We start from the raw sequence: 24,755 nt of genomic DNA on the forward strand, positions 1-24,755 counted from the left end.
CAGTGTGACTTGGCTGCATTAGATGGCAGGTGTCTCCTATGGATAACCAAGAATATGGATTAATCCCAAGCTTGGGGAAGGAGGCAGGAGTGTGAATGGCAGGGACTCCAGTGGCATGCTGGGTGGACGGGCAGTTATGTAAGCTAAAGTGTGAGAAGAGGTGGGGGAATCTAGGCAAGTTAGACCAGATGAGGAGGCCAGAAAGGGGCCAGGAAGCAGAGGCAGATAGGGTGTGGTTTTGAGATGGAGAAATTTCCAGAGAAGCTGGAACCTTCCAGAGAACCTCACCCATTGGGGTGAGGTTGCAAACAGAATACTTTTCACGAAGACATGTTAAGCTGAAACACACTTGTGACAAACAGCACTCTTCATTCACATATTCATTCATTCAGCAAATCTATATTAAGTGCCTACCTTATGAGGACACTGTGCAAATGTTAGGGTCAAATAAAAATAAGGTAGGATCTTTGCTCTCAAGTGCATAACTATGAACTAAACTATATATATATATATAAACAGAAAATTGCAATGCAGTGTGAAAAATGCTATAATGAGGTAAGCACAGAGAGCCTGTGGGAGCCTCTGAGGAACACATAAACAAGTCTAAGATGAGATGTGAAAGATAAGTTGGAGTTAGCAAGGTGAAGAGGGTGGGCAGAAAGAACAGTCTTGCTAGAGCTCTAGGAATGGCTGAATATACAAAAGACTGAAGAAGGGAGCTTATTCAGGGACTGCAAATGCCTTGTAATAGTTGGGCATTATATAACATGTTAAATAGTTCAGACTTTCTCCTGGGAACAAAGAATTACTCGAGTATTTTAATCCAGAAGTGACATGATCAGATGTGTGCTTTAAAAATACTACTACAACTAAATTGTGGAGAATGGGTTGGAGAAAATGAAGACCAGGGACTCACTGAAGTTGTTACAGTGCTCAGTGAGAGATGATGGCAGTTCAACAAAGGCTGAGGCAATGAAAACAGAAGGAGATGGATTAGTGAGACATTTGAAAGAAAGGAAAAAGCATGGTGATCAGTTGGATATGAGATGTAACAAGTCAAGGATGGCCAAGTTTCTGGCTTGGGCAGCTGGGTAGATGACTCTAGAGGCAGACCCATAAAAGAGGAGGCTGTGTCAGTTTCAGGAGAGTTCTGGTCTATGGGTTTTAACAGGAGAGTTAAACCTTCTTAAATCCAAAGGTCCATTCTGCTGGTCTGTCTTACACCACTCTATCAGTGTAGACAAATCTCCTTTGAGAGCTTTATGAGATCTAACATCTGGGTAGAGTTCTCACCTACACTGAGCATTTATTCATCCATTCAATCAACCAATATTCATGAAGGGCCAATTATGCATTCATAGTATTCCAGTATTCCATAGACCCCAATGTCCATCTATGCAGGTAGTTTAGTTCTAAAAAAGTGATTCTTAAAGATGGAATTACAGCTGTAAGTTTTTGATAGTCTTTCCCACTCACCCACCCCAACTTATCAGGCATATTAGTATTTGTGCTGTCATTGGCTGCTTCAGCGGAAAGTATTTCTTCACTTCCTATTTCCATGGTTGCATTATGCTTTTTCATTAAATTCTCAAGGATGTATTACATTTTAGTTTCTTCTTCATGGACTTTGTCTATGGCAGAGTTTTGAATTGGATGGAGGTTAAATACCCAATAGAAATTCTTCAGTGAGTTATTTTATATGGCCTGAGGCCTGAAAACTCTTTTCTAGGCTCCAGAGTCTCCTGGGCAACTCTGGGGCCTCCTGTGGCTCAAGGGAGGTGACGGAATTTCAGTAACAGGTGTGATGAAGCAAAGCCTTCCTCAAAATACTTGTGTTTGATGCCATTTCATTTTACATTTAGTGTTTGGTTTTCCCAAGCTGAAGTGTGAAATTCAAGCATCAGAGAAACCAGCAGGGGTTGCAGGTTGAAGTTAATAAAACACTCGCCATGAGCCTATGTAGTTCAGATTAATAAAATAAAATCATGGATGTGAGAGCCTAACCTCACACATCCACATCATCTTGCAAATCTGTTTCCTGGAATCCAGAGGGTACCTAGGCCACTGGGCCAAGAGGGATGGGGAATCTACTTTGAAAACCACTCTTCGGTTAATCACTAAAGCCTATTTTTGTCAAACAAAGCTCTTGGAATCTCTATTTCACTTCCCAAAGATACTGCAAAGATTAATGAAGTGATTTTGAATTACCTGTTGTAAATAAGTGTTGCTTTTTAAGGATGTAGTATTATTGTTAATATTATTTCATAATCAGCAAAGATATAAAATGTTGGATATTTAGTTCAGTTGATTAAATGATGATACCAGTGTGATTATGGCCCAAGATTGGATTTCTGCTCCAGACATGTTTTTAGTTTTGCACAGAGAACGTGTCTTGTTCAATGGCAGACTATTTCTAGCCTCAATCAGCCACCTCTTGTGTGTTGATGTCTCAGTTGGCTAATGGATAAATAATGCAGCTTCCTCAATCCACTGACATGGGTGGATAGGTAGCCTTTGTATACAAAAGCATACTATTATAGGTTGCAAGTCTGGAAAGCCTGAACAGGTCTTTGCAGGAGAAAAATAGCCCAGAGAAAGTAACTGGTTTGCCCAGAGTCATCCAGTTAGTGCAGAGTCAGGGCTAAAATCTGGATTTATTGATAAGTCCAACATTCTCACCATTGCACTGTGCCATATTCACTCTGGTCTAGAATTCCCTTCTAAAATTTTTGGGTACTTGGATTCAACAAAAATCGCTAGAGAAGTACTACCCAAAAAAGTACACTACATTCTTTGGTACTTCCTAGTATTTTATTAGATATTGTTATTTGTTTGGTGCATCTCCCATCAGTATCATATTTCTCTAGGCAGATAGCCAAAAAACAACAAGTCAATCTACCATGTCTGCAGTCTGGTAGGCAGTGCAGGAACCCGCAGGGCAACACTGAACAGCATTCTAGAGACCAAATCAAGCCAGCTGGGCTGACTACAGCAAATGATGATTGGTGCCTCTCCTAGTTAGGCTGACAGGACTTCTGCTATGTGGATGTCCCACTTGCTGCATTCACAGATGTGGTGAATCAGTCATGTTCAATTATTCAACCACTTTCATTTGAGAACCTGCCACATGCAGAGCATTATCAAGATCTCTTTGTCATATGGGCAAGAGTTTGGCCCTGAGTTGTAATCAGACCAGGTACAGTTTGCATATAGAGGGATTCGTCAGGCTGGCCTTCTCAGAGGTGGCCGATGGAGTGGGAATGATCTTTTTACGAAAGCCAAGAGCCCCTGTGACTGTGCTTTTCTATCATAGTTTTCAAGAGGAAAAGGAAAATTGGTCTCCACGGTCCCTCTTGGCTCTGAAGTGTTCTTTTAAAATAATATTTATTGCATACCTTTTTGAGATTACAAAAGCGATATATGTTCATTGTTGAAAATGTGGAAAATTACAAAGAAGATAAAAAGTAGTCATAATTCTAATACAATGAAAACTGCTTCTAACTTATTATTTCAATTTTTTTCAGTCTGTTTTTTAGGCAAATAGAAGAGTATATACCTTTGAAATAAAATTGAGATCCCCCTATATCCTGCCCTGGAATTCTAGGAGTCTATAAAGTATGCAGAACTAAATAGTAAATTTCTTGCTCAAAGTCTGGCATATAATAGTCATTCCACAAACATTTGTTAACTGAATGGTGAGGAAAACCTGGTTTGTGGGCTTGAGCAACTTCACACTCAGGCCATGTCCAAATCTAGACAACAAGCTTTGTGTGCCAAAGAAATGAAATGAGCTAGAAACTGACTGCTTTCCTTCAAGAAAGCTTCCCTTCCCCAAGAGAACAAAAATGGTAATTCACATCCCTTTCTTATATTTATTATTTATTTCAGGAGATTGCTTCCATTTGATCTGAAAGCTACACATGCAAGGGACTTGCTGGAAGCATGGACCTCAGTGAAAAATGGACTTTGGAGGAAGGAGCCTGGTTATCCCATGCTGGAATTCATCATTTTGCCAACACCAGAGGGGGTATGACCATTTTTGATGTCCCTGATAGCATGGTACTCTTCAGCATCTGCACCTCATTATGTCGATCCATTGTACTCAGTGTGTGCCCGTGCTATTTGTCTTTTCAAGAGCAGCTGAGTGGAGAGGAGAGGGAATGGACTTTGAAGTCAGACAGACCTGGGTTCAGATCCCGAATTCACTATTTATAAGTTTTATGGCCTTGAGAAAATCTGTCATTCCCTGGGCTCTAACATGGAATGCTAGAGTAAAAACGCCCACTTTGCAGTGTTATGAGGACCATCAGCCATCATTTAATGAGCTCTTGCCCTGGCCAGGTGGGAAGCTAGTCAGACATCTTTGAGCACCTAACACGTGTCAGGCACTCTGTTCCTGTTTTGCTCATCTCTCGTCTCAGCAGCCAGCAAACATTCAAATTGAGGATAAAGCAACCAGTCTAAATGGAGTAGGTCAGCTCTTTCCCTTCTTTATGATGATCCAATTAATGTGACTCAGCATTAAATGATAGAGCTATTGTTACTTTCCTGGAGCAGAGAATACAAATGTAAGAACCATACCCTGACACAGAGCTGTGGTCCTCTGTCAGGTCTAAGAGTCTACTCCCTTCTTCATCCCTCGAATCTCATAGAGACCTACTTTGATGGTAGGAGCCATTCTATAGATGGGCGATGAAAGGTTGCTGAGGTTAATGCACTCACAGATGTTTTCACAAGGATATGTCTCCCATTTGTTTGTTGTTTATTCATTTATTCAACAAATATTATTGAGTATCTATTTTGTGCCAAGCACTGGTAATACAAGAGTGAGAGCAAGACAGACATAGAGAACAGCAGACTATACTTTCTGATGTGCCCACCTCTAAAACAGGGTAACTTATATGGCAACAAACATTTGCAGACCTTCTGCACTACATTAGGGTATGTCTTCCAACCAAGACTGCTGCACACAATGAGATAGTCTCCAAAGGGAAGATGGGAAGCTTTGAGGGAGGAAATTTGGATGCATTCCACCCAAAAACCAACTGTCATTTGTTCCTGTCATACTGTTGCTCTAGCCACTTTTTAGAAGTTCTTAAGCCAGCATCTCTTCACACTCTATGGAAAAAAAATGAACCACCCTAGTTCAACACATAGCCCTTCCAGATCTGACCTCTGAATGCCTCTCTAGATTCATCCCCTACTGCCTATCACTAATAGCAACCCCCTCCCTTCTCACTGTGTCAGCCTCTTCCTGGATCCCTGAATACATCCTTCCCTCGCACACCTGTGAACCTTTGCAAAGACTGCTATTATCATCTCTTTTCCACTTGGCCAGTTCCTACTCATCTTTGAAGCTTCTGCTTAAGTCATCTGTTCTGGGATCTCTTCCTGCCACCACCTCTTACCAACCCCCATCCTGGTGTGAAGGAGAATCTCTCCTCCCTCCTCAGTGCTGCCATAGCCCCTGCAGATTCCCACGTCACAGCACGTATCATCACACTGTATTGTGCTTGTCTGCATCCTGAACAGCTTGTGTGCTTCTTGAGACAGATGCCTTGTTTTATTCATCTTTGCACCCCTTTTACTGTAGCATGGCAAATTCATGGTGTATATTTGATGGTTGGCTGGCTGGGTAGCTGGATGGATGAATGAATGAATGACAATTGGGGCCACATCCTCTGAATATCTCTGCCTTCACTGAAGGCCTTTTCTGGCTGTGGGAACCTATGTGATTATACAACTGCTTCTGGCACCACCACATCACTTCACCTTGCTTTCAGCACACCTATAGCATTTGATTCAATGGCCCTAGGCTTGTTACCAAAGCCTAAAGGTAGAGGAGAGAAAGAAAATGTGGTTTTCCCACTGGTGCTTGGTGCTTTTGTAACCTAGCCGATAGAATCATCTATCACAGAATTTTAGAACTGAATGAAGCCTTAGCGATCATTGTAACAAAGGGGTGGCTAAAAACTGCACACTGTGAGCATCTCCAAGCTCTGCCTTATCCCTCTATGTGTTTACCATGTCATCTATCTGCAATCTTTGGGGCAAGGCTGGAAAATAGGAAGGGAAACCAGACCTGTATCTAGGTTTGCCTAAAGGGGAGGCACTGCTCTTGGGTAAGTGTTGCGCTTCTGGGGCTGAAGGAAAAGCTTAGTTCTGGTAGGCAACAGATACCATAATAGCTGGTTCCAGTTCAGATAATCAGTCTATATCCTGCAAAGATGAAGACATCCAAGACAAAGTAGGGCAGTGTTGCAGTAAGTGGGTGAAGCACAGACAAAAGGAATCAATGTGGCTGAAATTTGGAAATCATTGTGGGCAGCTGATATTAGTGTGGTTCTCAGAGGCCTGGGATGAGATCCAAGAAAGGTGCAGGTCCTCAGAGGGCAGAGTCAGGTGCCAAAATGGGAACCAAGTGAGGTCTTGAAGTGGGATGAGGAAACTGACACTCAGAGATGAAGTGTACTGTGCCAGAGCTAAGTCAGAAATGGATGAATTATAGAAAAATATTTTAACCATTTATTAGGCATATAATATTGCCAGATGTTAACTAAGCCTTTTTTGTATAGATATAGACTATCTCAATTAATTCTCACAACAGCTTTATTCTGATTTCATGAATGAAAAAATTGAGCCTGAAGAGGCTGAGAAACTTGTAAACATCATTCTGCTCACAAATGGCAGAGTTGGAATTTGAACCTAGATCAGTCCAATCCTAGCCACCCTGAGCAGGGCTAGAAAATAAACAGTGCTGTTGTAACATGTGCATTCTCATCCAAGCCCACAACAGGGCTCTCCCCTACAGCCATCTCAGCTCATGTATTGCCGAGGCCTTGACCCACCTACTTCAAAGCACCTTTCCTCAACATTCCATTTCCCCACCTCACCTCTCCCCACCACTGGCTAGTGCCAGCTATTCCATCTATAAGGCCCAATATGGGCTGGTGGGGCTTGCATTTCTAGTGAGGAACCAGGGAAAGCCCTGGAGTGTCCAAACCTCAGGGTTTTGTTGTTGGCTTCCTGCAGTCCTCAGAGAATTGCATTATCTGCCAGGGAGGCTCTGTCATCCTGTTGAGTCATAGGCCTTTAGGCAGAGCCACACAACATCTGCCCTTGTATTATCCTCGGAACATCTCAGGCTGCAATTGGGTAGGAGAGCTTCCAGGAAGCTGGCTGTGGAGAACCCCGGATGTTTGGGGGTGATAAGGAGTTTCTGAAGGAAAGTCCCTCTTCCACTCCCGCTTCTGACATTCCTAAAAATATTCCTAATGATCTGGGCCAGTGGGTTTTCAAACTCATTTTAAAGGTCTGGAGCACATTTTCTAAAAGAAATCACATGCAGCCCCTGACACACGAAACAAAAGGGAGACAGTGTTTGGCCACCATCGCGTTTCTGACTGTTGCATTACAAGTTGATTGGGCTGTTCAGTCGCCAGCCACATCACGTATGTGGGGATTTGGTACGGAAGGGGAGTTCCTTCTCAGCAAATCCATAAAATATTTCTTCTTCCTCTTATAGATGTGCTCACTCAGCTGTTTGGGAATCCTGCTGTCATCCACGCTTCCCAGGGAACTCAACCTGCTTAAGCTCCTCTTTAGGGGAGAGGCAGGAAGTCTGGGAAACACGGCCTGGCAGCGTGGGCCAGGTGCGTCATAGAAATTCAGTGGTACTGTTCCCATTATGGTTATATAAGCAGGAAGGAGCAGATTTCCTTTCTGAAGCCACTCAGGGTCAGGGAGAGTTTTAATACTGGTCAAGGAGGAAGGAGGCAACTTTTCCTGACAGCAGTCTGTGTGCCAAGTATTGCCATGTACATGATTTCATTGTATTTAAACCCTTATTGAAATATTGTGAAGTAGCTGGTCTTATCTTCATTTTGCAGATGAGAAAACTGAGTCTTGCAAAGGCAAACTCAGCTCAGCTCAGGCAGCCAATGGCAGCAGAGCTCACATTCACTCAGGTCTTTGTACTCCAGAGCAGCATTCTATCCATTTCACTCCTGTCTGTCAGTTTCTAAGGGCAACATTACTCTGCATCTCCACCTTTCTGAGAAGTTTGATCCTTTTTGTCTGTTTTTCTTGCATACTCTATAGTAAACAGATGCATATAATGGAATCCATTATCCGTGATCTCCTACTGGCACTTGTTTCAATTAGTTTCTTAAAGTCCATCATCTGTTTTAACTCTTGTTTTACAGAGGAGAGCACAGTCTAAGCAGACTAGGACACTTATTAAAGACTAGTGGCAAAAATAGGGCTACAGCCAGGTCTCCTGCTTCTCCTTCCACCACCCACACTATGCTGACTGCTAAGGCAATAGCGTCTTGGGAAAAGCACATTTCTGTGAAAGAAGAGAAGCCTCTGTGTGGTCCAAGAAGACTCTATTTGCAGCTCTGAAGGAAGCAATTCCCCCTCAGGCCTCTGCCTTAGATGCTGGGGTGGAAATATAAGATCATGGTCTCTGCATTTCAGCAGAAACTCACATTTATCCTACAGATGTTGTTTTTTAATAGTTTAGTCATAGATTTCAATTGCAGCAAGTGTTTTAGTCCTTAATCTTAACACTGGGTATTTTGTCTGATTTCACTCAATAGATCTGAGTGTAAGTCGGAAGTGTATGATTTTCCTCTGCAGGGACCTTTTCTTGTATGTATTTTTGGAATCGTTCTTTATTCTGAATCATGTCCAAGTACACCTTCTAGCAGCTTCTTGGCTCAGCCAGGTTTTATTTCCTTTGATATGATATTGAGTGAAGATGCTTTTAAATCTGCATCTCTGGACTATACTTGGTAACAGGAATCTGATGGGGAAGGCAGTGCAGGAGCGGGACAAATTTAATTTATTTATATATTTCCCAAAACACCTTCCTTTTGTTGGTATCATCTCCTGCATTGATACTTGGAATTTTTAGAGGACATATTTAGCATTTTTACCAAAATGAATCGTTGGCTTCCTGTCAGAGTTAATTTCATTTTGTCTCTTGGTTGTAGGCCTTGAGGCAGATCCATACAACATCTGTATTGTTTCTGCTTAGGATAATGAATTTTTTAGGTGAGATATGGTTAATTATTCTTCCTATGGAGCCCACTCCTTTCTTCTGGAAATTACGAAACAAAGCAGTTACCTGAAGCCTGATTTTCATTTAAGGGAAATAAAACAACTGTGTTTTCTTTTTCCTTTTCATCAAGTCTTATAAAGAAGTGGAGTTGTGCTAAAAGGAAAAAACTATTAAATCCTAGAGAACAACAAATGCTCATTAGGCCAATTCAGCCTGGAAGCTAACGCTTCAACCAATCAATTGCAAATTTCATTTTGATGAAACCTTACTGATGGGCATGTGTTTGTCCTTAGTTTCACCTGTTGGCTTGTCCTAGGAGGTGCAGATAAGAGACAAGGATAACAGAAGAGAGTCATGCTGAGCTCAGGCAGCCTTAGCCCCTCTTCCCTCTAAATCAGTCCTGCCCACACTCCCCTGGGAGAGGAGGGGAGGAGGTGCAGGCATTGCTTCCCCACTGTGCTCTGCTGTTAACTAGCAGAGGGCCTCCAGGAGATAGAAGGCTACCTGCAGAGAAGATGATCAAAGGGCAATACCAGGAAGGAGAGGAAGGCAGAGAGATGACTCAGCTCAGCTCACTTCTTTCTGTCTTTCATGCTTGAAATTGGTGATTTCCTTGGAGGCTGGGGATGGGAAGGCCATACACACATCCTAGTGGGCCCTAGCTACTGTCTTAACTTGTTATTATGGCATTTGTGCAGCTCTTTCTTGCAAAGAGAATTAATAGCACACTTTGGCAGGATAAAGTTTCTCCCTATGTGGCATTTAGCCCCTCAGCCGTCTCTTGGAGGAAGAAGCATATCTGCATGAGACTCCGTCTCTTTCTCTTCTGGACACGATCAAGTAGCTGTGTAACCCCTGGGGGCCCCTAGAGTGAGAACAGCCCGTAAAGGCCCTCCTGTTGGCCGCTCCTCCAAGTAGATCCCACAGTCAAAGCAGACCCTGCCACCTCTGCAGTAGAGGCTGTGCAGGGGCTTGATGGCATTCCCAGACTGCTACAGGGCAGGTTCCTGGCTCACAGCTGGAGTCCCTGCACAATAAGCAGAATATCTGTGATGGGCATTGTACCCCAAAAAAGTATGTAGAGTGTGCTCTTAGCTCTAGAAATGCAGCTAAGATTACCGTTGATCCTGGCGTTATGTCCAATGTTACTATATAACCATACCTCGTTTACTGAGGAACGAGGGAGATGATTGAGTTTTCCTGATAACTGAAGTATTATGTTACCCTTTAAACACTTGAATTTTGTTTAAGATTTTACTGTTTTCTAATGGTTGATAAGACTTTTCTTCTATGACTTTTTAATACTTTCTTGCCTTCCTAAACAGAAAAGAGTCATACCCCAGCTTATGTTTGGGAGTGGAGAAAAATTTCATTTAGAAATTTTTGCCTTTAATTTGGAATCCATAATAATAGTATCCAACTTGTTTAAACAATTCGTATACGCATTTGAATATGCCTTTAAAAACTCCTACTAGGACACATAAGAAGTTGTGGATGGTTTTTAGTTTGCAGATGGAGATTACGAGAGGACAGGAAAGCAGACTTTTATTTTTCAGTTTATACTCATCTATACCAAATGTTCTTTCTTTTACAGTAAACACATTTTGTTTATATTGTAAAAATAAAGTTAAAACATTTACAATAATATAAGGAAAGAAAGAACATTAGAGTTAGGAATTGGGTTCCCAGGCCAGCTCCCAGAAGCCCATTCAATTCATGATATATCATGGCAATAGTAACAGTGACCAATAGACACCAGGCCCCTGTATAATCTGTTTCTATGGTAAACTTCCTCTTGAGCCCCAGAAATATTTCCACCTTGTCATTTCCTCCCCACACGTCCTACCTCTAATAAATATGCTTCCCTAGAAACAGAGGCAGGGACTCCCTCTTGCTGTCTGCTGGGGCCATGGCAGCAGAAGGCCCACCTGTCACCTGGGATGAAAAGGAGAGCAGTCAGGCATGCTCTAGCCCTCTATGAGGGAAGAAAATAAATATATATTTATTTATGTATGTATTTTGAGACGAAATCTAGCTCTGTCACCCAGGCTAGAGTGCAGTGGCACGATCTTGGCTCACTGCAACCTCTGCATCCCAGGTTCAAGCCATTCTCCTGCTTCAGCCTCCTGAATAGCTGGGATTACAGGCGCCTGCACCACACCCAGCTAATTTTTGCATTTTTAGTAGAGATGGAGTTTGACCATGTTGGCCAAGCTGCTCTTGAACTCCTGACCTCAGGTGATCCGCCTGCCTCTGCCTCCCAAAGTGTGATTACAGGCATGAGCCACCTTACCCAGCCAGAAAATGAATATTTATTATGTACCCACTGTGTGCTAGACACTGTGCCTTGTCTGTCTCATACCTTACCTATTTTGCTGCTCCTAACAATCCAGTGAGGTGTGTATTATTGTTAGGAAATGAAAATGCCCCCCACCCAATAATTCACAGAGCTGAGATACAAATCTGTAAACTAGTGCACTGTTCATTATAACTCAGTGACACGCCGGCAGAACCAGTTCTTTATAAGAGACCTATAAAACTCAAGTGTGGGTAGGCACTTTGGACATTGCCCTGAGATTCAATAAGGTCTGTCATGGAATCCCTTATTAGAAGGGCACTGATCACCTTTGTGTCTGCAGTGCCTAGCACAGCGCTGGAAGCATGGTAAATTCCCAATAAAAGTTTGTTTTATTAATATGAAACATTATTGTTGGCTCTGTTCTACTTCCTAAGATAGAAAATTGGAGTCATTTACTTTAGAGAATTTTCAACAACAAATACTGAAACAAGAGAAATGTCTTCTCATTAACACTCAGTTGATTAGGAAATTCAAATAACTAAGGTGCTGTAAGGATAGTTCCTAGTTTACAAGTCATCCATTAATGTGAACAAATTGAAGGCAAGTCCATTGTGAGAACAGTTTGGCAGGCTCCGGAACCTAACCACCCTGTGGAGCACTGGCAACATCTTCATAGGGGTAAACCTGTTGCCAGCTCCAAGTAACCAACTTTCAAGCCAATTCTTGGAACGCAAACTAAAAGTTGGAGACAATGAACTATTCCCCTAATGTAAACATACTCTGCGGTTAGTATCTTCTTTCAGCAACTCTAAATTGTTAAGGGATAAAAAGAGTCCATTTGTGTCAGCTGTAAAGGAGCATGGCATCCAATATCAACTAACATTTATTTGACTTTTACAGTATGACACTCTCTCTCCTAGGGGCTCCAAGTGCATTAGTTTATTGCACTCTCACCACATTGGTATGCTAGCTATGATTATTATCTCCATGTTTACACAAAGCTAAGACTGAAAGAAATGAAGTTACTAGTGAGTATTGGAACTGGTATCAGAACCCAGGTCTGGCTGATCCCAAGGCCCTCTATAGGCCACCTCTCTTGAGACACAAATGTTATTTGCTTCTTGATTCTGTGGGAAACCAGAGGAGACTGATTCTGCAGACAGCCCATCTGAGCCCATCCACTCATAAGATCAGCAGGTCAAAACCTGCTGTTAGGACCTAGGACTGATCACTGGAATTGGCAATGGCAAAGCCATTCTTGACCTTGACAAGAGCTACTCTGGCAGAGTGAGGTAGAAACCTGTTTAAGCTGCTTGTAAGAGCAAAATGAAGAATGGGTGCTATCACTGTAGATAATTATTTTAATGAATTCTGTTGTAAAGGGGAGCTGAGAATTGGAGTAATGGCTGGAGATATGTAGAGTCAAGAAAGGATTTTTAAAAAGACAAGATCATAGTAGTATGTCTGTATACTGATGGGAGTGATCAAGGACAGAAGAAAATACTAATCCAGGTGGGAAGAGGGAAAAGCCACATGAATGGGATCTGATTCATACTGGAGGCCATAATGGCCTTAGATGATTCATCCATAGCAACAGGAGAGCAGGAGGGTAAATAAACAGGCAAATGCAGAGTGGTTGCTGGGCTGCACTAGCTCCGTTTGATTTTAGTGGTCATGAATTGAAAATAAGACCAGACAGCATAATTTTGTGGGTTTTTTTTTTTTGAGACGGAGTCTTGCTCTGTCACCCAGGCTGGACTGCAATGGCGTGATCTCAGCTCACTGCAACCTCTGCCTCCTGGGTTCAAGCGATTCTCCTGCCTCAGCCTCCTGAGTAGCTGGGATTACAGGCATGCGCCACCATGCTTGGCTAATTTTTGTATTTTTAGTAGACATGGGTTTTCGCCATGTTGGCCAGACTGGTCTCAAACTCCTGACCTCAGGTGATCTGACCACCTCGGCCTCCCAAAGTGCTGGGAATATAGACGTGAGCCACCACACCCAGCCAATTTTGTGCTTCTTCAGTCATGTTTAGCTGGGTGTAGATGGGATGAAGGTGGAGTTATATTTTACTAGGGTTGTGATTTTACCAGATAAATAGCACGGAAAGAGAGCAGAACATGGATTTGAAGGTGTAAGTAAGACAGAAATAATAATGAAACTGGAAACTAAAGTCCATAAGGAAGGAAGGAGGGTCATGAGGAGAGTGAGGGGCAGAGAAAAGGTCATGGATAAGTAAATTATAGATGCTGGTGGGGTCAAGGACACATTGGATTAAAATAACAGAGGGGATGAGCTGGAAAGGTAGGAGAGTGGATTGCTTCACATTGATATTATGCATAGTGTCGCCATGACAGCAGGGGGCTGGTGTGGTTGCAGCAGGTCAAGAAAGGGATAGGATGCAGAAGAGTTGAGAGATTAGAGTGTGACTATGTAGATGGAGAAAAATAAGAATAATCACAGGAATGATACTGGGAAAAGGGACAGTGAATCAGATGCCATTATCTTCAAGAAATGAGGTGGAACAACCAGAGGATGCATAGATGGCTGAAATAAGTAGAGGAGGCAAGTAATGCAGCCTGTTATTTTCAAGGAAAGCCAGGTATGGGTCAGAGCAAGTCACTGAAAGAAACATTCAGAGAGGAGGCTGAGGACATATAGATTTTGCTAGTAATGAACCATGAGTTGCAGAGGACAAATGGGAGGATTCTAGGAGGTGGGAGGGGATGGAGTGATGAGTGCAAACCTTCACCCAAACATATTTAATTCCTGGATTTGGGAGCTCAGATTACAAGAAGCAGGAAAAAGAAGAGGTTAGAGAGAGAGGCTCAGCAGCTCAAGCATGCTGCTTTGCTGGGGAAGGACAGCCCCGCCCCTGCTTCCCTGGGCTCGGTGAGCAATGCTGGCTGAAGGGGCTTTCTGTCCTTCATGGTGATTTGTAAACCAAAAACTGACAGTGGAAAAGCCTGGGATGGCTGAGTGTTTACAGGATGAGAGCACACTGGCTCAGATCAGGGCCCTTAGGCTGCTGCAGCTGGTGCTCTGATCACTTTGAGTCCATAGAAGGCCCCCAGGAGGCTGCTCAGACTGTTGACCCTCCAATAGTCCTCCAAGGATGGAGAAAGGACATTTCCATACTTGCTTCTTCCTTCCCACTGACCCCGTTATGGGTCATCAGCTGCAGGGCTCTCTCTGGAGCACATCCCAAGTCCAGCACCTTTGCCCCCTTAATGCAGAGCAGTCACAGTCAGGCCTGGGGACTGGGGGGAGATACATAACACATCTGTCCAAGTTATCAGGCCACTGACTCAGAGAGGGAGGTTCTCACAGTGTTACATTAATTACTTCAGAATTTACAGCTCTCAGAGCATAACTACTGCTTTTACGTTCTGTATCTGAAAGCAGTCAATCTTTTACAGAGTAGAAGGAGCGCTGCTCTTCTCTCCTCCCCGCCTTCTCCCTTACATACCCCTATCATAATGATGTCATAATTATTATAACTTCTCAGTTATAAATTAACAACTTCTCAGACTCGATTTCCCTACCTCTGCAATGGAGCTCACATTACTTTGCCCACTTGAGCCAGGTGATCTCTTGAAGAGTAGGAAATAATGTTGGACTGGAGTTGGAATTCTGGTTCCAACAGGAGGGGATTGGAGGGCATTTGGGGCCCCTCCTACCTTTCTGCAAGCTCTGAAAATCCTCCATCTCCTCAGGAGAAGCCACAGAACAAACGATTTCCCAAGCATCAGAGGAGGGCAGACATAACATAACAGAGCAGAGAATCGGGTTAGAACGGGTTATGCTCTGATTTTTTGGAAAATGGGCAAACTGGGCGGGGACTAGGGAGGATTCCGTCAGCCGGGAGTTGGGAGGCCGCGCACGCCGCTGCGGAGCGTGACGGCCACGGTCGCCTAGCAACGAGCGGGGATGCGCTGGGCGCCTGGGTGGGCGAGGGGTGCTCGCCGCCGCCGCTGCGCGCCCTCGAGCCCCCGGGACCGCGAGAAAACTTTGCGGCTCTTCCGCGCTGGGGCGTCGGCGCCAGGCCCGGCAGACAGAGCAATGCGCCCCCCGGGCTGAGGGCAGAGGATGCCGCCGCGGCCCAGCACCCGGCCCGGGGAGCCGCGGGGTGGCACGCGGGGAAAGTTGGCGCGCGCCTGACCTCGCCTGGAAGCCTCGCGGTGCCCGGGCCGAGTTGCCCCCCAAGTTTCTGCGGCGATTTCTCACTCCCTGGGGATCCAGCGGTCCGAATCCCGCGGGGCCTACGGCTCACGGATTCTGAGCGCTGGGAAGGAGAAGCCCGCGCTTTTCCCGGGGACCTGCGCTTGAGCTGATGCTTAGTGGGTTCGCCCTGGATGGTAGCGATTCGAGTTGTTTTCTGCTTTTCTTCTCCCTCAGACAGTGAGTTTGTGGAAGCCTCGCCCGCATCGTACAGCCCAGACGAGTTAGGTAAGTGTGCTCCTTTTGTCTTTTATTTGTTGGTCGCAATTCTGCCCGAGAACTGCGAGTTTGGGGGGCGTCCAGATGAACTCAGCTAGAGATGGGGGTGGGGTTGGGGGACGGAGGAAAAGGGTCAGGGCACACCTGCTGCCTTCGCGGCGGGAACTGGCCTTTCCTTGGCGCTGTGCTTTCGGGGTGGCGGGGCAAGTGGCCAATTAGCCGTGAGTGTGTGTGTGTGTTCACGCGCGCGCGTGTGCGTGTATCTGTGTGCGCGCGTGTGTGTGTGTGTCTGTGTGCGTGTGTGTGTCCCCGTCTGGGTAAGTGATGCTGCTCCGAGGAGCCTGGCACAGCAAACTTCCAGACCTGGGGCTTCTGTAACCTGCACTCATCTTGCCGGAAGAACACAGCGGCGACTGGTTCTGTCTTGCCAAGTACCTGGCACGAGAAGGACGTCGTGTGGGTCGTCCTTACCCTGAATTTAATGAAGTCAGGGGCTGAAAACGGCGGTGTAATTATTAAACTATAAGACCTGCTTCCTTCCCTGATTTCTATTCCTCAGTTAGCCTGTAGGTGTCTCGAGATAGGACATTCCATCCTCATGCCTGTCATGGTAAGTGGAGATTTGTGATGGGTGAACCGGGACACTCTTGTCAAGAGACAGGCTGAAGAGAGAGTGAAGAGAAAGAAATGCGAATGGGCAGATCTCTCTAACTCTTCCCGCCACCCATTCTTACTCGGTGGCTTAGTGGTTGGGTTCTTCTCTCTCTCTCTTTTTTTTTTTTTCCTTCTGCTTTCAAGGTTAGTTTAGCTGCTACTGGTCTGGGCTATCAGGTCTCTCCTTACTGTTCTTTCATCACTAGCCTGAATATCTTGCCTTCCTAAGATGAAATGAAAGGATTTATTTTATGATATATGTTGACAGTAAAGGAGGAGGGGAACTGTCCACAAACAGTGGTTTAAATATGTTTATCCTCAGTAACACGCTCAACTGTGGCACCCTGTCCCTGGTCAGCCTCTTGTGCTGGGAAGAATGTCCTCATCAAGTCCCACAGGACCTGAAGCAAAATTCCACCTCAACAACGACTTTCATTCATTTTTAGGAGCCAAGCGCCCAAAATAGATCTGGATCAAGGTTGGCATTCTGTGGCAGGGAGGAGTACCATGTTTTATTCAGAGGATGTGTTTCTGACAAGTTGCGAGGCAATCGCATCTCTATCAATGGAATCGTAAACTAAATGCATGAGCAAAACTAGCTTTTAAGACATACTGTGGTGAATCATTTTATGAAATGAAAGTGACATCTAAGCCATAGCTTTGCATGATGTGATTTATTAAGAGGGCAGGTACTTGATGATCTGCTCCACGCATGTATAATTGTATGTTAATGACACCAGCATTGACACTCCACAGTGCGACGAAGCTATTTGGTCCTCTTAAATCGTACACAAACATAAGCAGTGGTAGGATGAGCATTGCTTGCTCTGAGAAATCCGACTATATTACTACTAAATTGTTTGCATTCACGGAATGATTTGTGCTGCAGGAAGGCCCAGGTATTTGACCCTTTTTCATCTCCGTATCTCCCTCTGGGACTTACAGACTGAACTGCTCCCATGAGGCACTGATAAATATGGGTATCCTTTCAAATTAGCAGTAGAAAATAAAAAGCAATGTTTTTTTCTCTTCAGCTCCCCTATGGTAAAAACCCAGTTTCTCATGAGGAGATTGGAGTGTGTGTCTTAGTCCATTTGGGTTGTTATATCAAAAACAGATTGGGTAGTTTGTAAACAACAGAAATATATTTCTCACAAGTTCTGGAGGCTGGGAATTCCATGACCAAGAAACTGGCAGGTTCAGTGTCTGGTGAGGGTCGGCTTCCTGGTTCATAGATGGCTGTCTTCTCACTGTGTCCTCAACATGGCAGAAGAGGGCCAGGGAGCTCTTAGCTGTCTCTTTTCTAAGGGCACTAATCCCTCCGGTGAGAGCTCCACCCTTATGACCTAATCACTTCCCAAAGGCCTCACCTCCAAATACCATCACAATGAGGATTAGGTTTCAACACATGAATTTTGAGGGATATAAATATTCAGTCTTTAGCAGCACGATGAGAACCGTGGGGTTCCCTTCTGGGTTCTGGGCTTGCAGGGTGATAGAGAAAATAAAACAGAAGTCTGAGAGTTTGAGATCAAGGTTCTAGCTTTCACCCTGCTCCAGCTTCTTTAATAGACATGTTAACTAGCCTCAGTTTCCTTATCTGCAAAAAGCAGGGGTTGTGCCTGGTGATCCCTGAGGTATCTTCCAGTTCTATTCTTGCCTCTTAAAGTGCTGTGAGGGGCTGTAAGCCAAAGGAGGCCTATGGCCATTGGGTATTCATTGTTTATATTCATGTGCCATGCTGTTTGGGTACATGGTGTCCCCAAGGGTTATTCTCTCCATGACAGAGCAGCTGTCTGGATCAGACTGCCTTGTTTTCATGCTATTCAGGTCAAAGACAGAGCTGTCATTTCTCCCTTGGAAAGAGTCATGATGGCTTTTTGGTGCTTTTCTTAGACACACAGCAGGAAAAATGCCTCTTACAGCAGTTGATGAGCTTGTCAAGCAGCCATTCTTTCTGGAGCACAGATGAGTACAGGTTCACTCCTGGCCAGAATATAAGAAGAGGCAGAGCAAAGTTAAAATAAAATTGTTTCTCTACTCACTTCTTTTTTGTTTTTGTGACAGAGTCTCGCTCTGTCACCCAGGTGGGAGTGCAGTGGCATGATCTCAGCTCACTGCAACCTCCATCTCCTGGGTTCAGTCTATTCTCCTGCCTCAGCCTCCTGAGTAGCTGGGATTACAGGTGCCCGCCACCATGCCCAGCTAATTTTTGGAAATTTAGTAGAGACGGGGTTTTGCCATGTTAGCCAGGCTGGTCTGGAACTGCTGACCTCAGGTGATCTGCCCCCCGCTCTGTCGGCCTCCCACAGTGCTGGGATTACAGGCGTGAGCCACTGTGCCTGGCCTGTACTCACAATACTTCTGAAGCTCAATGTGTGGATTTTCTACACCAAGTAATTCTTCAGTATTTTGCAGCCACCAACCAGATGTCCTACAATTTAATTAAATTTTACCACTACCCAGAGTTAGCACAGGCCCTATAGGTTAAGGGCTCAGTCCTGCGAGACCACCTACCACTTCAGATATCAACTGTAAGTGGTGAGCCCACGTATTACCCACACTTATGTCTAACTTGGCTACAAATCAGGGCTTCCTACAACCTTCTTTTGGTTTCTATAATTTACTTTAATAGCTGAGAGAACTCAAGGAAGCACTATACTTATGTTTACCAGGTTATTATAAAGGATATAAATGAACAGCTGGATGAGGAGATGCAAAGGGTGAAGTCTGGAAGGGTCCAAAGCACAGGAGCTTCTGTCCTTTTAGAATTGGGGTGCACCACCCTCCTGGCACATGGATAGGTTCACTAACTCAGAAACTCTCCATACCCCCTCATTTAGGGTTTTTACGGATGTTCCATTAGGCATGATTGATTGAATCATTGGTCATTGGTGATTAAGTCAATCCCCAGTCCCTTTCTCCTCCCCAGAGGTCAGGTGTGTGTGTGTGGCAGGGTGCAGGGAAAGGGGGTGGGGAAGTGGGGAGAGTAGGTGGGTGGGGCTTGAAATTCCAACCTTTTTTTTTTTTCCCTCAATGTAACTTTTTTTAAATGTATATCTGTAAGCACTATTTATTTCTGCACCTACAATGGTTCCTGGATTCTAAACAGTCATGGAGTTTAAGTTTGTAACATTGGTTTACTAACAACTTTTCAGAGAGCAGAAGATGAAATTTTTCACTCCATGAAATATCCCATGTTCTGTGAGTAGGCACATGTAAAGCACACATAACAGAACCTGGTACAAAGTAAGCGCAAGATGAAATACACAATATTCTGTGAGTCAGCACATGTAAAGTGCCTGTGACAGAGCCTGGTACAAAGTGAGTGCAAGATGAATGCTAGCTATTATATCTATGATATTAAAATGTGAAAAGATGACACTTTAGAATTGAAGAAATACAGTTTTTTAAATCAATATTATAAAGTTACTTTTAGTGTTGATTTGTTGAAATTTATTATCTTTATTCCAGGGAATGCTTTCCTTGGCTCTTGATCTTTGTTTTCCTTGACCTGCTAGCAAACTTTTATTATTATTATTATTATTGTACTTTAATTTCTAGGGTACATGTGCACAACGTGCAGGTTTGTTACATAGGTATACATGTGCCATGTTGGTTTGCTGCACCCGTTAACTTGTTATTTACATTAGGTATTTCTCCTAATGCTATCACTCCCCCATTCCGCAACCCCATGGCAGGCCCCGTTGTGTGATGTTCCCTGCCCTGTGTCCAAGCGTTCTCATCGAATTCCAACCTTTTAATAATATGGTTGGTTCTTCCCACAACCAGCCTCCATCCTGAAGCTGTCTAAGGGCTTTCAGTCACCAGTTATCTCATTAGCATAAACTCAGGTGTGGTTAAAAGGTACTTGTTATGAATAAAAAAAAGATGCTCCTGTCACCTCTATCACTCAGGAAATTGCGAGGGTTTTAGGAGCTCTGTGCTGAGAACCGGAGATGAAAACCAAATATATGTATATTTTTTATTATATTGTATCATCGCAGAAGTCCTAAAATTTTAGTTTGAATTATCTTGCAGTTTCTTGTGACGTTGGGCAGGTGATTAAACTGCTTCAAGCCTCAGTTATTTAATCAACTCAGTTGGGACCTTGTGTGGATACGGTAAATGGTGTATGTAAAGTCCATGTATTGAATGTGCTTGGAATTCAGGAAGTGCTTTTATTTTATTGTTTGATTATTATTATTTTTTTTTAATTTTTTTTTTGAGATGGAGTCTGGCTCTGTCACCCAGGCTGGAGGGCAGTGGCCGGATCTCGGCTCACTGCAAGCTCCGCCTCCCGGGTTTACGCCATGCTCCTGCCTCAGCCTCCTGAGTAGCTGGGACTACAGGCGCCCACGAACTCGCCCGGCTAGTTTTTTTTTTTTTTTTTGTATTTTTTAGTAGAGATGGGGTTTCACTGTGTTAGCCAGGATGGTCTCGATCTCCTGACCTTGTGATTCGCCCGTCTCGGCCTTCCAAAGTGCTGGGATTACAGGCTTGAGCCACCGTGCCCGGCCTATTGTTTGATTATTATTATTCATTTAAAACATACTTATTTCCCAAGATTGAAGGATGAAATAGCTTTTATCAGTTATCCCGCCTACTAATCAAACCATTTTTGTTTCTGGAAACTTCTCTACAACTTACCTAGTCTCCAAAAAGAGGTAGTCAGGAGTGGTGATTAGGTCAGTGGAATTATTTAGTGATGTGTCCCTGGAGCGGCATGTGGAACGGTTTTCCATCTGAGGTTCTGGTGGTAGTTCCGCTACTTTTTTGCCTTGTGATTGGTAGTCCATTCTACCTCTGAATTTTTTATCAGTCTGTAAATGAATAAATATTGGCTCCTTGGGGGATTGATTCTCAGTGTTGCAGCAAGATCGTGTAATAAAATTAAGACACCAAAAAGGGGATTTTTAAAAAGGCAGTAGAGAAAGGGGTGTATCTCTGGATGAATGCTGTATTGAAAGTGGCCATGATGGAGTGTGAAGAAATATGCTTTCTTTCTTGAGATGGTGGTACCATTTTCTGAGGAGGCAAAGCCCACACCTTTCCATAGCCTTTCTGTAGTTCCATCCATAGCTAGAAGTTACGGCCAATCTGAGAGGGTTAGAAAGAATGTGTGGAGAGTTGGGATGAACCCAGATGTAACCATGTCTGCCCTGTGAATAGCCTTGACTGACTGTCTTCTACCTGGAGGATAGATATTTGGTTTGACATAGGAGGAACACCATAACCTGCATCACTCACACCCACTATGACATTCTAGTTTTATGGAACTATGGTGGGACCCTCTATATTCGGCTTGGTTTCCCCCACCTGCATGCTTCTCCTCCCCCTTCTCCCATTCTCCCCTGGCTTACTCCTATCCAGCCATCAACACTAATCCCATGTGTCAGGTCCTCCTGATGGTTTTCAATTTTGGCTGCACATTAGAATCAGGAGGAGCTTTTAGAAGTCCTGAGACCAGTTCCCAATCCTGAATGATTACATCTGAATCTCTGGGACGTGGACCTAAGCATCAATGTTATTGTGTTTTTTGTTTGCTTGGTTTTAATCACATCTCAAGTGATTTCAATATGCTGCTAAGATTGTGAACAACTGGGCTACACTGTGGCCACCTTATTCTTCTCTGTCAATCTAGCAGCCAGCACAGTGCCCAGCGCAAGTTAATCTTCAGTAAATATTTGTTGAATGACGGAGGGAGGGTGTCACCGCTGAGACACTTTATCTTTTCAGTTGTATATCTCTAAGACTGGCCTTTCTGCTTGTTGTAACAGTGCCTCGAGGACTGGATCCTTTCTCCTGTGACCTATATCTCCTGTGTTTATTCCGGGGGCTTATCCAGCTTATTTTTTAATCTTTCTTAAAAATTGAAGTTTTAAAAGTCCAATTTTTGCTGGGCGCGGTGGCTCACGCCTGTAATCCCAGCACTTTGGGAGGCCGAGGCGGGCGGATCACAAGGTCAGGAGATCAAGACCACGGTGAAACCCCGTCTCTACTAAAAATACAAAAAATTAGCCGGGCGCGGTGGCGGGCGCCTGTAGTCCCAGCTACTCAGGAGGCTGAGGCAGGAGAATGGCGTAAACCCAGGAGGCGGAGCTTGCAGTGAGCCGAGATCGCGCCACTGCACTCCAGCCTGGGCGACAGAGCGAGACTCCGTCTCAAAAAACAAAAAACAAAAAACAAAACAAACAAACAAAAAAAATTAAAAGTCCAATTTTTAAACTTAAGTTTTCTAGTATAAAAGTAATATGTGCTTATTTTAGAAAATCTGGACATTAGAAAAAAGAGGTGGGGGAGCTCACTCTCACCACCCACAAGCAAACTGGTTCCTTGTTTTCTTAACCTTTCATAATTTGTTGCCCTTTGGGATTGCTTGACCCTCTGGCATGCCTCAAGCTCAATTGCTGCTGTCTCTGCTCAGACCTGGTGAACTGGCCTATGAGTGCCAGGAGAGGAGTGTGTCATGAGAACAGCATTCTTGGGAGCCACCAGGGCTAACTGCCCTGAGGGCCAGTATGCAAGGAGAAAATGTTTTATTGTGCTATTCTGGCCTTCCTCATTCAGGCAGGATGTATGCTGGATCTTATTAGGACAAATGATGACATTTGTATAACTTCTTTAAAATAGTGACTTAAATATTTCCCAGTCTCCTCTTACCCCCTTGTACTCCAAAAATATGGGATGAGATTGCAGCTCTGAATCGTGGTGTTTATGCCTTAGTCAGGATACACTAAACCCCAGTGTCAGTGGCTTAACACAAGGAAGACTGCATTTCTTGCTTGTGCAGTGGTCCAGTGTGGAGTTGTCAGAGGGCTGTGCTTCATGTGTCGTTGAGGACCTCGGCTGCTTCTATTTCCTGGCTTCGCCATCTTCTAGGGGCTCAGATTCTTTCACTGATGCTTTGTATCCATTTGTCAGGTAAGTGAATCAGGTGAGCAACAAAGAATGTTCACCCTTGATTGCCTCAGCCTGGAGGCAAAATACTCACTTCCCCTCATTTTTCAAGGGTAAGAACTAGTCCCACAGCCTCACCCAGATGGAATGGGGTGGGGTGGAAAATGTAGTCTAGTTATATGCCAGGAAAAAGAGGAGAACACACACATTGGTGACCACTAGTTGACTCTACCAGTCATATTTCTCTTATTGCTCAAATCATTATGACTGAGCCTCATTAGGGCCATATGGGTGCCTGGTCTTGGTATTATTTAGGATATAGGTTGGGCTGCTATAACAAAGGCCAAAATGACAGTTACTTACACAATATGTAAGCTTACTTCTTTTTCACTTAGAGCATGAGCAGTCCGGTGCTAATCTGTGGCTTCAGGGTAAACTGTATCCTCAAATGTGATTTCCATGCAGTAGTTCAAGGTGACTGTTTCAGCTTCTACTATCACATCCACATTCTAGTCCGTAGACAAGGGAGAAGGAAAGTGGTGGACACAACCTGAAAGCTGCACACATCTAATGGTGTTCACTTATATTCCATTGGCCTGAACTTTAGTCACATGGCTACCCACAGTTCCAAGAAAACTGGGAAAATTGTGTGGGGATAGGATGGAATCTATTATCAGAGAATAGCTGGGTAGGGTACAGGGAGAAAGAGGTGCTGTATGACTAAGCAAACTTCCTAACAAGTTATAGGAAGCACATCTTAGTGGTTAAGAGCATGGGTATCAAGCCGTACTGAGTGGTGAATTTTAGCTCCACCTCTTACTTGCTTTATGACCATAGACAAGTTACTTAATCTGTATCTTCTCTTCCTGAACTTTAAAATCATGTACTATTTTCTGATGCTTTTCCAGACCCACTTACCATCCTTTATCAATCTTCTCTGTGCCCTGAAACACTTACCTTTTGGAATGCATCACGTGGATTCCTGTCAGATTTGACCAATAAGAGGCACTGGCAGGATACAGGAGTATGGTGAGAAAGAGAACCCAGTGTACCTACTTCATTCCCATCAGGCTGTGGGATAATATGGCTGTGTGATTCTACTGAAGGCTGCAGATCCTATAGAATGGCCCACTCTTATAGCATCCTGTCTTGCTGGATTCTGATAACTTCCCCTTCCAGTTTATGGGTTGTGTTAGGGTTCTCTAGAGAGACAGAACCAATAGGATATATATATAGGTATAGTTGAGTGAGAGGGAATTTATTAGGGGAATATGCTGTTGTGATTATGGAGGACGAGAAGTCCTGTGACAAGCTGTCTGCAAGCTGGGGAACCATGGAAGCCCTGGTGAGGCTCAGTCTAAGTCTGAAATCCTCAGAACCATGGAATGTGATAATGTA

At 44.1% G+C, this 24,755-nt stretch overlaps 1 protein-coding gene and 1 long non-coding RNA gene across 19 annotated transcripts in view; one reads left to right on the forward strand and one right to left on the reverse strand.

The window, feature by feature from the left end:
- LOC102139795 (uncharacterized) overlaps window positions 1–15,155 on the reverse strand; it is a 160,372-nt gene extending 145,217 nt beyond the window's left edge. For both annotated transcript variants that reach the window (XR_001485150.4, XR_012423649.1), the window contains exon 1: window positions 15,044–15,155. This is a non-coding gene — a long non-coding RNA (uncharacterized lncRNA). The remainder of the gene's footprint in view (window positions 1–15,043) is intronic.
- The window catches only part of AMOTL1 (angiomotin like 1), a 174,168-nt gene that overhangs the window by 18,909 nt on the left and 130,504 nt on the right, over window positions 1–24,755 (forward strand). For 6 of the 17 annotated variants that reach the window (XM_065528897.2, XM_074015093.1, XM_065528896.2 and 3 more), the window contains 2 exons: window positions 3,889–4,027; window positions 15,762–15,812. In XM_065528897.2, the coding sequence (XP_065384969.1) occupies window positions 3,943–4,027; window positions 15,762–15,812 (136 nt within the window). In that variant the 5' untranslated portion in view covers window positions 3,889–3,942. Of the gene's footprint in view, window positions 1–3,888; window positions 4,028–7,525; window positions 7,653–15,058; window positions 15,153–15,761; window positions 15,813–23,250; window positions 23,382–24,755 lie in introns of those variants that run through there. The other 11 variants (XM_074015088.1, XM_065528894.2, XM_065528895.2 and 8 more) reach the window with 5 other exon arrangements.

The sequence above is a fragment of the Macaca fascicularis genome, chromosome 14 (genome assembly GCF_037993035.2).
Source record: "Macaca fascicularis isolate 582-1 chromosome 14, T2T-MFA8v1.1".
Taxonomy (NCBI): Eukaryota; Metazoa; Chordata; class Mammalia; order Primates; family Cercopithecidae; genus Macaca; species Macaca fascicularis.